General features: G+C 33.0%; 1 protein-coding gene across 2 annotated transcripts; it reads left to right on the top strand.

The window, feature by feature from the left end:
• Nucleotides 1-533: 533 nt before the first annotated feature.
• Nucleotides 534-13,938, top strand: LOC112009246 (disease resistance protein RPV1-like). 2 transcript variants are annotated; one of them, XM_065781036.1, is made up of 11 exons: nucleotides 534-2,334; nucleotides 3,880-4,990; nucleotides 5,167-5,439; nucleotides 5,570-6,556; nucleotides 6,661-7,451; nucleotides 7,562-7,647; nucleotides 8,463-8,568; nucleotides 9,555-9,603; nucleotides 9,728-9,777; nucleotides 11,189-11,244; nucleotides 13,558-13,938. In XM_065781036.1, exons 1-5 carry the CDS (start codon nucleotides 1,832-1,834, stop codon nucleotides 7,309-7,311), a joined length of 3,525 nt encoding a protein of 1,174 aa, XP_065637108.1. In that variant the 5' UTR covers nucleotides 534-1,831; the 3' UTR covers nucleotides 7,312-7,451; nucleotides 7,562-7,647; nucleotides 8,463-8,568; nucleotides 9,555-9,603; nucleotides 9,728-9,777; nucleotides 11,189-11,244; nucleotides 13,558-13,938. The 2 variants fall into 2 exon arrangements, with proteins under 2 accessions (XP_065637108.1, XP_065637107.1); XM_065781035.1 differs by having other exon boundaries at nucleotides 9,728-9,801.
• The last annotated feature ends 312 nt before the right edge of the window (nucleotides 13,939-14,250 follow it).

Below are 14,250 nucleotides of genomic sequence, written 5' to 3'. Positions count from 1 at the left end.
CAGCCTCTTTGGAGAATTTGCATCGCAGAGACTTCGTAGAAGAGGGACGGACCTCTATTTTATTGACTATAGCAAAGGTAAGTCATAACTCATGAGTGTGGTATCACTTTAGGCCCCGTTTGGTGCTACTTTTGATATCTTTTTTTTTTTTCTACATTTGATATCTTAAATGCCTGTGGCATGTGCGTTGTCGGAAAAGGGCGAAAAGTTTAATGGAAAATCGAGTCCCACTTTCACCTCTTTATGGAAAATGGATTCCCACTTTCTTGCTTTTTTGGAAAATCGAAAACGTGTGGGGTACAGCCTCTTTGGAAAATTTGCATCGCAGAAACTTCGTAGAAGAGGGACGGACCTCTATTTTATTGACGATAGCAAAGGTAAGAGCATTCACATCAGCATTTCTATTTTACACATTTATTTTTACACTAAAAACCAACTTTTTCTATTTTACACATACACTTTTACAAAACACCCACATCAATTCATTTATTTTACAAAATTTTATAATAAAATATTCATTCTTTTTAATTTTTTTATTATTTCTCCCAACTTCCAATACATACACGTTCTCTCTCTCTCTCTCTATCTCACTTTCTCTACCCCTTCTTCTGATCTGTTGCTATCTCTCTCTACTCATTTCTCTCTTTATCTCCATCTCTCCACAGCTTCACTGAAGCTTCTCAAACAACAAGACCCAGCAATACTCATCTCTCTCTTTATCTCCATCTCTCCACAGCTTCACTAAAGCTTCTCAAACAACAAGACCCATCTCTTTCTTTATCTCCATCTCTCCACAGCTTCACTGAAGCTTCTCAAACAACAAGACCCAGCAACAGATCAGAAGCACCGAGCAAGCACCGATCGATCGGACACCCAGCAAGCACCGATCACCGATCGGACACCCAGCAAGCACCGATCGGACACCCAGCAAGCACCGATCACCGATCAGACACCCAGCAAGCACCGATCACCGATCGGACACCCAGCAAGCACCGATCGGACACCCAGCAAGCACCGATCAGCTTCACTCCTCAAGTACCGATCTGATCTCCGAGCAAGCACCGGTCAAATCTCCGAGCACCGATCTCCAGCAAGCACCGATCTCCAGCAACTGTAGCGTGGGTTTGTCTGTGTTCTTTGTGTGTGGGTTTGTCTGTGTTCTTTGTGTGTGGCTGTGTTCGTGTTTGTGTGCATCTGATGAGGAGAAAAAGATGAGGAGATGAGGTAGTTGTGCACGGAGAGAAGAGAGAGAAAAATTGGTGCGAATTTATATTAATAAAATAATAAATACAAGAGCTACAGTAACCGTGTATATATACACGGTTACTGTAGCTCATGGATAAATATAAATGATTATACCAGACTTTGGAAGCACTGATGTGGAGCAATTTTGAGCCAAAATGTGTAAAAATAGTAGTTTTTTCTATTATACATGAGTTTCCATCCACTGATGTGAATGCTCTAAGTCATGACTTATGAGTGCGGTAACACTTTATTGACTGCACCATTGTTCGGTGCTACTTTTGATATCTTAAATGCCTATTTCAGTATCTATTAGGATCCACTCTCGCCATCTTTTTCTCTATGAGGACCAAACTCTCTTTTTTCCCAATCAATTCCAAATTTCCAGTTCGATACTATTCCACCACGCTTTCTTGAAAATCATCATTCCTTTAACTATTTCTCTCAATCACATTCAAAACCTTTCAAATTGCACGCATTCACTCATCTCTTATAATTCCCATTTCATTACATCTTAATTCGATATTTCTTTCCTTCTTCTACTCCTCTTTTTAGATCTTTTCCAGTCTTCAGTTAACAGATCATACTGATGGCTTCCCCAACTAGAGAAGAATTAACCTCCTCTTCTTCTTCCACTCGCCAATGGAGCCATGATATCTTCTTGAGTTTTCGAGGTGAAGACACACGTTATGGTTTTACTGGCCATTTATACACTGCTTTGCGTAACTATGGATTAAACACCTTCTTTGATACCAATCTTGAGAGGGGAGAAGAAATTTCAAAGGAACTTCTTAAAATCATTGAAATGTCAATGATTTCGATCGTTGTATTGTCTGAAAATTATGCATCTTCTACTTGGTGTTTGAATGAACTCGTCAAGATTCTTGAGTGTAGAAAGACTAGACAGATCTGGAAGGTTTATCCAATTTTCTACGAAGTGACTCCATCCGAAGTTAGAAAAAAAGAGGGAAAGTTTGGGACAGCACTAGATAACCACGAGAAAAATTTCAAAGACGACATGGAGAAGGTTAAGAGATGGAGGGAAGCTTTAACTGAAGTAGCTAACTTGTGTGGACATGAATACAAGAATGGGTATGTATTTAACTAATACCTACTCTTGTGTGATTTTATGAGTTCCAAATTTTTAATGGTTTTGATATTCTCACCAAATGCTAAATTATGAAAGTATTATATATATATATATATATATATATGTATATATACCTTTTTTTATTTACTTTGTAGTTAAGCTATAAAGGTCGATGATATTGATAGCAATGGAATAATTTTGACTCAGATAATGTTATCAATTAGTGAGACTCTATGTTCTTTTATTTGTTATAAACTTTTACTCGTTTTATTATGACTACTAAATGCCGAATTATGAAAGTATATTTTAAGGCAAAATTTTGAATATATTCTTTTTTTCCCTATTAAATGGTAGAAATAGAAGAATTTAATCGGATAATATTAATAATTAAAAGTTTTTCTCATTTAATTCTTAGAAAAATTTTCCAAAATTTCTTAATCTCGTATTATAAGTTTGTTTCCTCACCTAAGGGTTATTTGTGTTTTATTGCTCAATGCCGTAAGGGTTTCAATTTTATTGGGAACCTAATGAATTGTCCTAAGTTGTTGAAACTAAGTTATTGTACATAAGTTTGTTTGTTTGCTTTTTTTTAAGGGCAAATTACAACTTACCTATATGTGGTTTGGCCAAAATTTAAGTTGCACTATAGTTTCAAATTTGACACTTTACCCATTTGAGATTAACTAAGTTAGAGTTCAATAACCTACTTCTAATAAAAAACATGGCTAAACAAGTAATTTTACTCCACTTTTATGTCTATCTCTTCCAAAAATACAACAAACATCAAATAAGATAAAAAAGAATCTAGCGAAACACTTGCATCATGAGATTTCAAACCACAGGTAAGTAACTTAAATTTCAGTCAAATCTCAGATAGCTAAAGTGTCAAATTTTAAATCACAGATAGACAATTTAAATTTCGGTCAAACCACAGGTGAGTAAGTTGTAATTTGCCCCCTTTTTTTAGATTGTATCTTTTACTACTTAATGGCACAAGCAAAAGAATTTTAACTCAAATAATTTTATCCACTATGACTACCCTTGTATTCTTTAATTAATTATAAACTTTTAATGGCTTTGTTATGGCTGTTAAATGTCAAATTTTGAATATATTCTTTTTTTTTTCCCCTAGTAAATGGTAGAAATAGAAGAATTTAATCGGATAATATTAACAATTAAGAGTTTCTCTCATTTAATTCTTAGAAAATTTTTCCAAAATTTCTTAATCTCATTTTGTTAAACTAGTGTAAGTGAGTTACCCAATAAGTTTGTTTCCTCACCAAAGGGAGTTTCTGTGCAATTTTTTGCTAAAAGCCCAACTCTAATTTTCTAACCAAAAAAAATAATAATAATAATGAATGTGTTAAAGTTAATGATAATTATCAATCAGTCCATTAAACTATATTACCATTTACTTTAATTAAAAATATGTCAATTTTTTAATGCACTAAATTGGACATATTTAACTTAGTTGATCTACATATTTATATTTACTTTGACTACAACTCATTATTTGTTTTTAATGCTTTGTGATTTTGTTGTTGCAGTGAATATGAATTTGAATTGATCCAAATAATTATTGAAGAGATATCAATTATTAAATCAATTCACATAAAATTACCTATTGCTAAATATCCAGTTGAAGTAGATTCTCAAGCGAAAGTCATAGAATTGCTTTTAGATATGGAGTCCAATGGTGTTTTCATGGTAGGAATCTATGGTCTTGGGGGAGTGGGTAAGACTACAATTTCAAAAGCTGTTTATAATAGAATTAACAATCGTTTTGAAGGAAGCTGCTTTCTAGAAAATGTTAGAGAAAATTCAAAGACAGATGCTGGCATTATTCAATTACAAGAGACACTACTTTCTAAGATCTTACGAAGTAGAATTGTTAAGGTGAATAGTGTACTTGAAGGAATCACTATGATAAAAGAAAGGTTCTGCAATAAGAAAGTTCTTTTAATTCTTGATGATGTGGATCAATCAAAAGAGATAGAAAATTTGCTTGGATATTGTAACTGGCTTGCTTCAAGAAGTAGAGTCATCATAACAACAAGAGACAGAAATGTTCTACCCAATCTAGGAAGAGATCCTCAAATAAGAACTTATGAGGTTCAAAAAATGAATCCATGTGATGCTCGTGTTCTTTTCAATATGCACGCCTTTGGAAACAATAATCCTAAGCAAGGATATTCAGATCTTGCAGAGCACATTATGTCTTATGCTGATGGCCTTCCATTAGCTCTAGTAATAATGAGTTCTGATTTGTTTGGCAAAAGTATAGGTCAATGGACATGTGCAGTCAAAAAGTATGAGAAGATTCTACATGGAGAAATTATTAAGAAACTCAAGATAAGTTATGATGGATTGGAAAAAAGAGAAAATGATATTTTTCTTGATATTGCATGTTTTTTTAAGGGATTCAAAATGGATGAAGTTGTGAATATATTAGATGCTTGCAATTTACCTTCAAGTTTGGGTATTAGTCAACTTATTGAAAAGTGTCTCATAACTGTTGACTATCGGGGCATATTGTGGATGCATGACTTGCTACAACAAATGGGTAGAGAAATCGCTGATCAAGAATCTGAAGAGCTTGAAAATCGCAGCAGGATATGGTATTATGAGGATGCTTATAAATTGCTGACTAAAAACATGGTATAAATTCTTTTTCTCCACCTTTTTTTTCCCAAATACTTTTCATTGATTGTTTTTCCCGGTTCAATATCGTAGAAAATATAATTTTATCATATATGTTTCATTTAAAGTTTTAAAATTGTTATACTTTTGTCAAATTCTATTATGAAGTGCAACTAATTCTTTGTCCTATCCAGGGGTCAAATAAAATTCGAGGCATAATGTGGTACTCACCTATACCAAGATTGGTGAAATTGCAAGCTAATGCTTTCAAAAATATGAGAAATCTCAAATTTCTCTTAGTTAAGAATGTACGAATTTCTAAAGAGCTTAAATATCTCCCCGACGAGTTAAGATTGCTTCAATGGCCAGAATATGATTTTCCCTTGCCATTAAAATTTTACCCTTACAATCTTGTTGTGCTGAATATGCCGAATGGTCAGATTAGATTGGAGAAACTATTAAAACAGGTATGAGTACTAGTATATATGAATTTTGATTTTTTTTTTTTTTTTTTTTTTTTTTTTGAAATGATGAATTTTGATTTCTTTAAATGTTATTTTTAAAATTTGTAGAATTTTTTTTTTTTTTTCCCTGTAGGACCGCACGTTTGAAGAATTGAAAAATATCAATCTCTGTGGGTGTAAAGTCATTACAAAATTACCTTCCTTATTATGCGCCCCAAACTTAAAGAATTTGGACATGTCTGGTTGTGAAAATTTAATAGAGATTGATAAGTCGGTTGGAGATCTTGATAAGCTTGAAACGTGGAACCTCAGAAACTGCAGTAAACTTAAGATTCTTCCAAGTGGGCCCAAGTTAAGATCCCTAAAATATTTTCGTCTAAGTCACTGCGGAAGGCTTGAGAAGTTTCCTGCTATTTGTGCCCCAAACTTAGAGTCATTGGAAATGAATGATTGTAAAAACTTAATAGAGGTTCATGAGTCAGTTGGAGATCTTGATAAGCTTAAATCTTGGAACCTCGAAAGCTGCATAAAACTTGAGATTCTTCCAAGCCGCCTCCAGCTGAGATCCCTTCAAACATTGTTTCTGAGAGACTGCAGAAGGCTTGAGAAGTTTCCTGATATTCACCCAGAAATGAAATATTTGCGGGGTTTATTTGTGAATAATAGTGGTATTAGAGAATGGCCTTCATCGTTCACGCATCTCACCAAAGGGCTTCGAGCTTTTCCGCTATCTAACAAAGAAAACCTTTGGAATTTTCTGCATAGCCGCAATAAATTGCAACTGCTCGAGGAAATAGATATTCCCACTGCCAATTCCTTTGATGGCTTTTCGAGATATAGGTTTCTGAGCTTGACACAGCTGTGGCTCCACTCTTGGGATGGAGATATAACTGAATTAGATTTTCAATACTTCCCCCTATTGAGTTATCTTACTATATGTGATTCCACTATTATTAGCATTCCCCAAAGCATTAGCGGATTTGCTAGATTAGAATCTATTCACATAGAAAATTGTAAGCGGCTTCGGGAAATTCCAACGCTTCCACAGTCTGTAAGAGAAGTGTTTGTAAAGGAATGCCCGTCGGTGGATCCACAATCATTTAGCAGATTATTGATTCAGGTGAGGTCTCTCCCCCTCTCCCTTTATGTGTAGGTAATAAATAATCAAAATTTTTTTTCTACTTTTCTAAACTTCAATTTCCTGTATTTGCTTAATGTAAACAGTTTGGAGAAATTCTAGGGATTTTACGGAATAGATTCCATGAAGGTGCAAGAAGCAACATATCCATGGATCCCTTTCATGACTCTGAATCTGAATCTGAAGATGAATATAAAATTTATGGGGTATTAAGACTACCAGTAACAGAGATTCCAAAGGACTTAAAATTCAGCCATCAGACTTTTGGAAATTCTGTATCCTTCTGGGTTGGTAAAAACTTTTCAAAAGCAGTCATCTGTATTGCTTTAGGAACGTTGGAGGCACATATGTCCAGCGATTATAGTGTTAACATTTCCATCAATGGGTGTGTACAACAATGTCTATATAAAGGATGGTCAGAAGAGAAACTGTGGTTGTTTCCTATATACCTTGGGCAATTGGATAAACTATCTGAACAGAATCACATCATAGTTGAGGGTGAATATTGGATCGAAAACCCCAATGAAGGTTCTTCTATATTTGAGCTAGAATACGGCACTGATTTGATAAAATGGATCGGGGTCAATGTAGAATGCAGCTGCTATCCTAAGAATTCAGATGTTCCTTGCTTGCCGCGTCCGTGTGCTATGAATGGTTGTGGGTCTTCCTCGATTCCGAATGAGACTGAGCAAAATGCTGGAACAGGACTCCAAAAGCGAAGAAGAATTTGTCTCTGACGGCAAAGCCCAGCAGAGAGCGGAGCTCTAAACCTGGGAGATGGAGCTCTTCTCTTATTCAATCTCTTCTTCATTTTCCAAACAACACATAATTATGATTTTAGAGAATATCCTGGAAGACACAGTGGACCATTCTTTGGGTGCCTCTCTCTCTCTCTCTCTCTCCATTTATTGGGAAATCATGAATTTAATTGTAACTATGATCTATAAAATAAATTTTGATTGTTTTAATTTATTTATTGTAATGCAGTTGTTTGGCCTCGTTGGAGCATAATCATGTGCCAAGTAAGCTTACCTTCATTGTTTTGAAACAGCTCAAGACCTCTGTTGTTGACAGTAAGGCCTGATTTCTCCCTTTCTTAATTTCATGTTATTCAATTTGGCTTTCGTTTTTTCATGTCCATATTTTGTTGCTTTGGTGAATGCAATGCTTAATATTGAAATGTACTGGAATCTATGATGGTTTTTATAATATGCATTTGCTATGTATGTTGAATCTGTATATTGTTACTTTTTTACCAAAAACCGAAATACTTGAGTTCAACTTGAATGAAGATTCAAGATGATATTGAGGTTATATATATAAGTTGGGTGAGCTGTAAGTCAACTTGAAGGAATAGACTTAATAAGATCTCTTACTGTTTTTCCAATCTTCTGTTTTGATAGATGAATGTGGGGTTATGGTATGTAGAGTATCACTGTATTATGAAGCAAAGAAAGCTATCCTGATTTCATTTGTTTTGTTATTAGTATTATTATAATATTCATTCTTCTTCCTTTTTAACAGCATTTGGTATGTAATTGTTTAGTTTCCTTCAATGTTTGATTCCGTTTAAGGTGCAGTTGCATTTTTCCTTCTAATTAAAGAATAATAAATAATGCATTGAGCATGTTGTGAGTAGTACATAGCGAGATTAAATCATATTTAGAAGAAACTGCTAAACCTTGCAGTTCTGTTCATCTGGTGTAAATCAGATTGGGAGTAAATATGGACCAGATTTCCTGAAGTGAAGTGGTAGAAATTGACCTGGCATTCATATATTATTTCTAACATTCCCTTATTATTTTGTTGTCTTGCTTAGATAACTAGACATTCCACATGAGATAGGCTATGAAAATGATGAAGGTGACATGTTATGTGTCTTCTGCAGGATCTACCTTGCAAGTAGGAATCATCACTTGTTCGTTGAGTTTGAGTATCCTTTCTCAAAGAGGCTTTAAGAAAAATTTAAGTCTTGGGGTCTAATAAATTACCAGGTATATATTAGCATGCATTAAGTGGTTTTGTGGGATACAGATAAGTTGAAGTGTAAAAGTTTTATATGCATCATATGCAAACTTGCTTGGTCTATAATGTTTTATCATGTTTGGCTTCAAAGAAATGCTCATGTATTCAGTGGCAATGTCAAATCTAATGAGACTATCCTCCTTATGAGAAGAGTCAAAATTTTGTTACTGAATAGTCTTATGTTAATTGGAAATTTCTTTATTTTTTATGATAGCCATATTTGTGGGGTTCTATAATGCGTATCTATAGTTCTCCTTATGAATTTTTGCGTACTTCTTTTCTACATCGTCAAACCAAGTACAACAAAAGCGTGCATTTAAACCTGAATTTGCTTGCAGCCAAACCTTGATCTTCTAACTAAAAGTACTTTTTTTATTTTTATTTTATTGATCTCATTGCTCCTATGCTTACTATTCTTTTCCATTTTCTATCTTTTCTAATGTGGTTTTACTGTTGAGAACTTTTAGATTTGGATAGAAAGCATAAGAAAATGTAACTTTTGAGAAATTTCCTGCAACAATTAAGAATCATATCCTTTACTAGTTAAAAGAAGGACGTGAATGAGATTTCTATGTTCTGTGCAATTATATATATTTTTTCAAGTTATATCGTTGTTTTTTAATGTATTCTGCATTTATGATATTAGATTTAATATTAAGTAGATTAGGTGTTTCAGGTTCAACTTTTAGACATTAAAATGCTTTAGATCTATAAAGGCATGCTAGATTATGTAATGCTTATTGTTATAAAATCTTGAAAGGGCCTATTCGTCTAAAGGATTATTTCTGCTGCTTCTTTTTTGGTTCAAGGGAGTTTCAGACCTCTTAGGCATCACTGTACAGAAGTTGTTTTGCTGATTCCCTGCCTTACTAATCTCTTTAACCAATTTTGTCTACCATTTGATAGCATCTGATAGCTACAAAAATCCATATCTTTTTCCTTTTTTGTTTCCTAGGCCAACTTCATCACTTAAGAAGGAGAAATGTTGCATTGTACAGTGAAAAGTAAGCTCCTCTGCTATTACATGAACTAAAATTTTATTATTCAGTCAATTATGATTTAGAAAGTTAAATCCACTTCTAATAATTAATTGTCTCAAATCTTTATTTATTTGTATGTTTGACTAAGAATGTGGAGCAGCTGTTACAATGGACAATACCTATGTTCAGGTCATCAAGGTATTACACTTCACATCTTAAAAGGTGGGTAACACATTTACGTTATGTTCAAGATGTCATCTTTGGAAGTACTTCTAGCTTTGAAGTACTAAGAGTAATTTCACTTTTTGAATTCAAATACTGAGACAATAATTTGATTCTTTTAATCCAAAAAGATATTTGGTCTGCTTGACAAGTGCCAACCAATCTTGTCAAGTTAAGATATTTTTCAATGTTCCATTATTTTGGACAAGATAAATGAAATTCTCCTAACTTATGAACCTTGCCTAATGAGCAAAAGAGATTTAAAACATAAGATAAGTGATATGTCTTGTAGGTGTTATTTATCTTAATTTTCTTTGCCAAAAAAATTGAGATAGGTGTTTGTTGAGATTTTGGTTCTTCTGGTGATATTTCATTATTTTTTACACAATAAATCCATGCTAGGTCTTACTAGAAAAGAACTGAGATAACAGATTTCATCATAAGACTACTTAAGCAACTAATTGTTGGAAACTTGGGAGAGGTTGCCAATGGAAGATGATTTTCAGTTGAAAAGTATTGGGATTGCTAAGTTTGTGAATAAGACTGAATGCATGGGATCTTTTCTCATAGAAGCTAAATGGCTAGTGGGAATTGGGAACTCTATTCCTATCATCTTTTCCCACACTCTTTGGCCTATTGGATCCATAGAAACAAAGTGGTGCTTGAAGCAATAAGTGTTAACGCTAGTAAAGTCCAAATTTTATAGTTTGTTATAATTGACAAGCACTAATTAAGATTGAAGGGAGTAAAAGCAATTGAAATCAATTGAGAAGTGCTGCATTTCTTGTAGAGATAAAATTGGGACCTATTTTTTGGATTTTTTTTCTCAATAATTTTATTATACCTGTAATGTGCTCTACAACGCCACGGTTGTTTGTTTGGTGAGTGAAGCACTACTTTTATAAAAGAAAAGTGACGGGTGAGGTTGTCGATTTAAGATTATGGGTACATGTGCAATCACTATCTTTTTTAAATAAAAAATAAAAAATTATGTGTCACTTTCATTTGGTTGTATCTATCACCTATATAAGTAGGGTGTATCTATTATAAGACCAAGTGCACATGTAAATTACTAATAAAGAAAATTATCTGCAGATCAGCAGATGTATTAGTTAAATTTTCAGCAAATAGTTTTTTTTTTTTTGGGCTAATGAACCTATCAATAATGGGAATGCCTCAAATGCTGACACTTTCATTTTGGTATATCTATTGCCTATATAAGTATAGAGTTGTGTTGATAATTAGTACCGGTACATGTCATATTTTTGGTGTAAGTTGTATATTTTGTTATTGGTATCCCTCTTCTTTATCCTCGCTATTTTTTTTTCTGGACTAGCAGCTATTAATCACTATGCCAAGTTTTTTAATATATGTCTTTGTCTTGTAGCATTTTCCCACAACTTAAAGTTTCTTGGCAGTATAGCACATGAACATACGTTGAAGGTCTGAATCTCTCTCTCTCTCTCTCTCTCTCTCTCATATTATGTTTATACAATGATGTGAAACCTATAGAGAATTCAGTAAATATAATTATCAATGATGTGAAACCTCTAGAGAATTCAGTAAATATAATTATTGTTGGATGCTTCAAATGGTTGTGTATTACATGTGGTGTGTGTGCTGACAATAATTAAATCCATGAGATATTTTTTACTGACAACTTATGAATAGGGCATTTTCTTGAGTCAATATTTTGGGGGGAACAAGGTCAGTTTCTTGAGATTATTTAAGAGCATTGGTCAAACGGGTTGCATTTCCCTCATTGTTCAATTTGTTGCCATCATTGTGTAGTTGTTTTTTATTAAAAAAAAAAAAAATTAATGTCAAAAGTGATCTTCGCTACATTTTATTGCAAACTTCTATCTTTTTACTTGTATAAATATATATTTGATAGAGTACGTGGAAGTTGAGATAGGGGCTTAACACCTAGTAGATGCACGTGTAACTTACCTATCAAAAAAATATATATATTTAAAAGATGTTGCAATATCTTCTTTGTATTATGAGCAACCATCAACTCTGAATTTCTTTAATGCAACAATGGGATTTTGATTATTATTTTTAGTTCTTTTGAATGAATGACATAACTTTAACTAAAGAAGGTACACAAATTCTTCATAAAGAAAAAGAGAGATTACCTCGACCAAACGAGGAACATAGCCAAACCAGAAAACACTTTGAGCTACTTAATTCAATCAAACACACAGGAGAGGGACATGCCTCAAACTACACAAACATCTAATTGGAATAGTATTCGTGATGTTTTTATGCAAAAAATAAAAAAAATATAAAAAAATAAATAAACATTATATATCCAGCCTCATGCCTAAAAGATTGAGATTTAATTGATTTATTGTGAGGTTCTGGAAAAAAGTCTAACAAGTCAAGCTTCTGTGGCAACCATGATAGTGTTAAGATGGATGAGGAAATTAGTGATCCAGATATTAACAAAGGTATACCATGTCTTTTAAGGAATTTTATGTGAAAAAATATCTCACATCTTTCATCTTTTGAGAAAACCCTTAATCATTTTCATCAAATATTATTTCATTGGAATGCTTTTAAACCAATTCATTTGAAGATATGTTTAAAACTATTTATTTACCATAGTTTGACGTTTCTTTTTTTTTTTTTTTTATAAGTGACAAAATAAAATTTTCTTGAATAATCTTGTTCTAATCACATTTTAGTGGGCAACTTGGCAATGGTGGGGCTGTAGTTTAAAGCTTCATGTACCCTTGTATTCTTTTGGCTGCTTAATTAATCCCCAAATGAGTGTTTGTTTGCTTGCCACTTGTTAATTCAATATAATTGGCTTAGGTGTTATGACATAGGACAAAACTAAAACTTGAAGCCACAAAAATTGGAGAAATGGAAACAATAAAAATCACCGAGTTAACACCTAGGGTTGTTTGGAGTCGATAACAAGCGAGATAGAAGAGCTAGGAGTAAGCAACTAGCATCGGCGGGAGAAAATAGTAGACTGTTGAATTTCCAGGAGAAGTTTTTATTAATCAAAAGCAAAATTGTAAAATTGTCTCCAAAGGTGTACAATATAGATTACTATGTCACTTATCAAAAATATATATATTGATTACTATATGAAAGTCATAATTCTATTGGACTTGTGAAATTCTAATTCTAATTGACTTGCAAAATCCCAATGTCTGATTTATAAAAATCACCTTGTGAAACAACCTAATTAACTTATAAGACTTAAAATAAAGTACAACTGATTGTCAAAATTAAATAAAACTAAGTTAAAATTAATATTTCTTTGTGCTTTCTACACCATGATCTTACCTTGAGATATGGAACAAATTATTGCTTCTAGTACATATGCATTTTTGACGGCTTTGAAAGCCAATGACAAGTACATTCATTCACTAGGAATAAGCATTTGACTTTGCAATAGAATTTGTAACCAACACATGGTTTATAATTTGGATTCTGCTTATTGTGTTTTTCATTGCATCTGAAACAACTCCGCTTTTTCTTATAAGCTTGTTTAGATGATGGACACTGTAATTGATCCTTGTAAATGACCGATTTTATCATCAATTTTTTAATATAATCAATCTAATTTTTCTTTTAAAATGCTATTACTATGGATCATTTATCACCTTTTGATCATTTGTTTATTAACTGTTTTGAGGGAATATCATATATCAATATATTAATGGGATCAAGATGGCTCTGTTTAATTAGAGGGGGGCATCTATGTGTGTATTTGATTTTGATGTTTGAATCTTTCAGGTACCAAGAGAAAAGTGCAACTAAAGGAATCGATTTTAGTAGAGTTCAAAGAGTTTCTTTGCTGATTTGTAGATGCATGGGGGATTGGTGGTTTAGATCTTTTAGTTTCATCTCAATTCTAATACAAAAAATTTCACTTCAGATTTCTTTGGTAATCCTATCCATGGCCTTCATTTGGCATCCTGATGACAAGAGTAATGTTTACAATTTACATGGTGGTGTTGGTTGATCTATTTTGAGAGGATTATAATGTTTTTTTTTTTTCTTCTTCAATATTTGGACTTTTCCCTCCCACTTGTATGAAAGGAAGTAAGTTGAAGGCTCTTTGCTCAAATTATGAGATAATACCAAATTATGCAAAATTTGAATTGTTTATTCTTATATTTCAAAAGTGAAGTAGATATCATTGATTCATTATGGGGTTAGGTTTTCTGTGTGTGATATATGACTTATGTAGACACTTGGAGCGATGTGTAGTGAGGATTTTTTTTTTTTTTTTTTTTTTTTTTAATATCAATATATTAATGGGATCAAGATGGCTCTGTTTAATTAGAGGGGGGCATCTATGTGTGTATTTGATTTTGATGTTTGAATCTTTCAGGTACCAAGAGAAAAGTGCAACTAAAGGAATCGATTTTAGTAGAGTTCAAAGAGTTTCTTTGCTGATTTGTAGATGTATGGTGGATTGGTGGT

Source organism: Quercus suber, unplaced genomic scaffold (genome assembly GCF_002906115.3).
Source record: "Quercus suber isolate HL8 unplaced genomic scaffold, Cork oak 2.0 scaffold_254, whole genome shotgun sequence".
Classification (NCBI taxonomy): Eukaryota; Viridiplantae; Streptophyta; class Magnoliopsida; order Fagales; family Fagaceae; genus Quercus; species Quercus suber.
This window is presented reverse-complemented; position numbering and strand designations above follow the sequence as displayed.

What these genes read in the sequence shown, in the direction of transcription:
- LOC112009246 (XM_065781036.1), top strand. Translation starts at nt 1,832, where the DNA reads ATGGCTTCCCCAACTAGAGAAGAATTAACCTCCTCTTCTTCTTCCACT. An exon ending in GGACATGAATACAAGAATGG is followed by an intron (nt 2,335 to 3,879) that starts GTATGTATTTAA and finishes TTGTTGTTGCAG; the next exon opens with TGAATATGAATTTGAATTGA. An exon ending in AATTGCTGACTAAAAACATG is followed by an intron (nt 4,991 to 5,166) that starts GTATAAATTCTT and finishes TGTCCTATCCAG; the next exon opens with GGGTCAAATAAAATTCGAGG.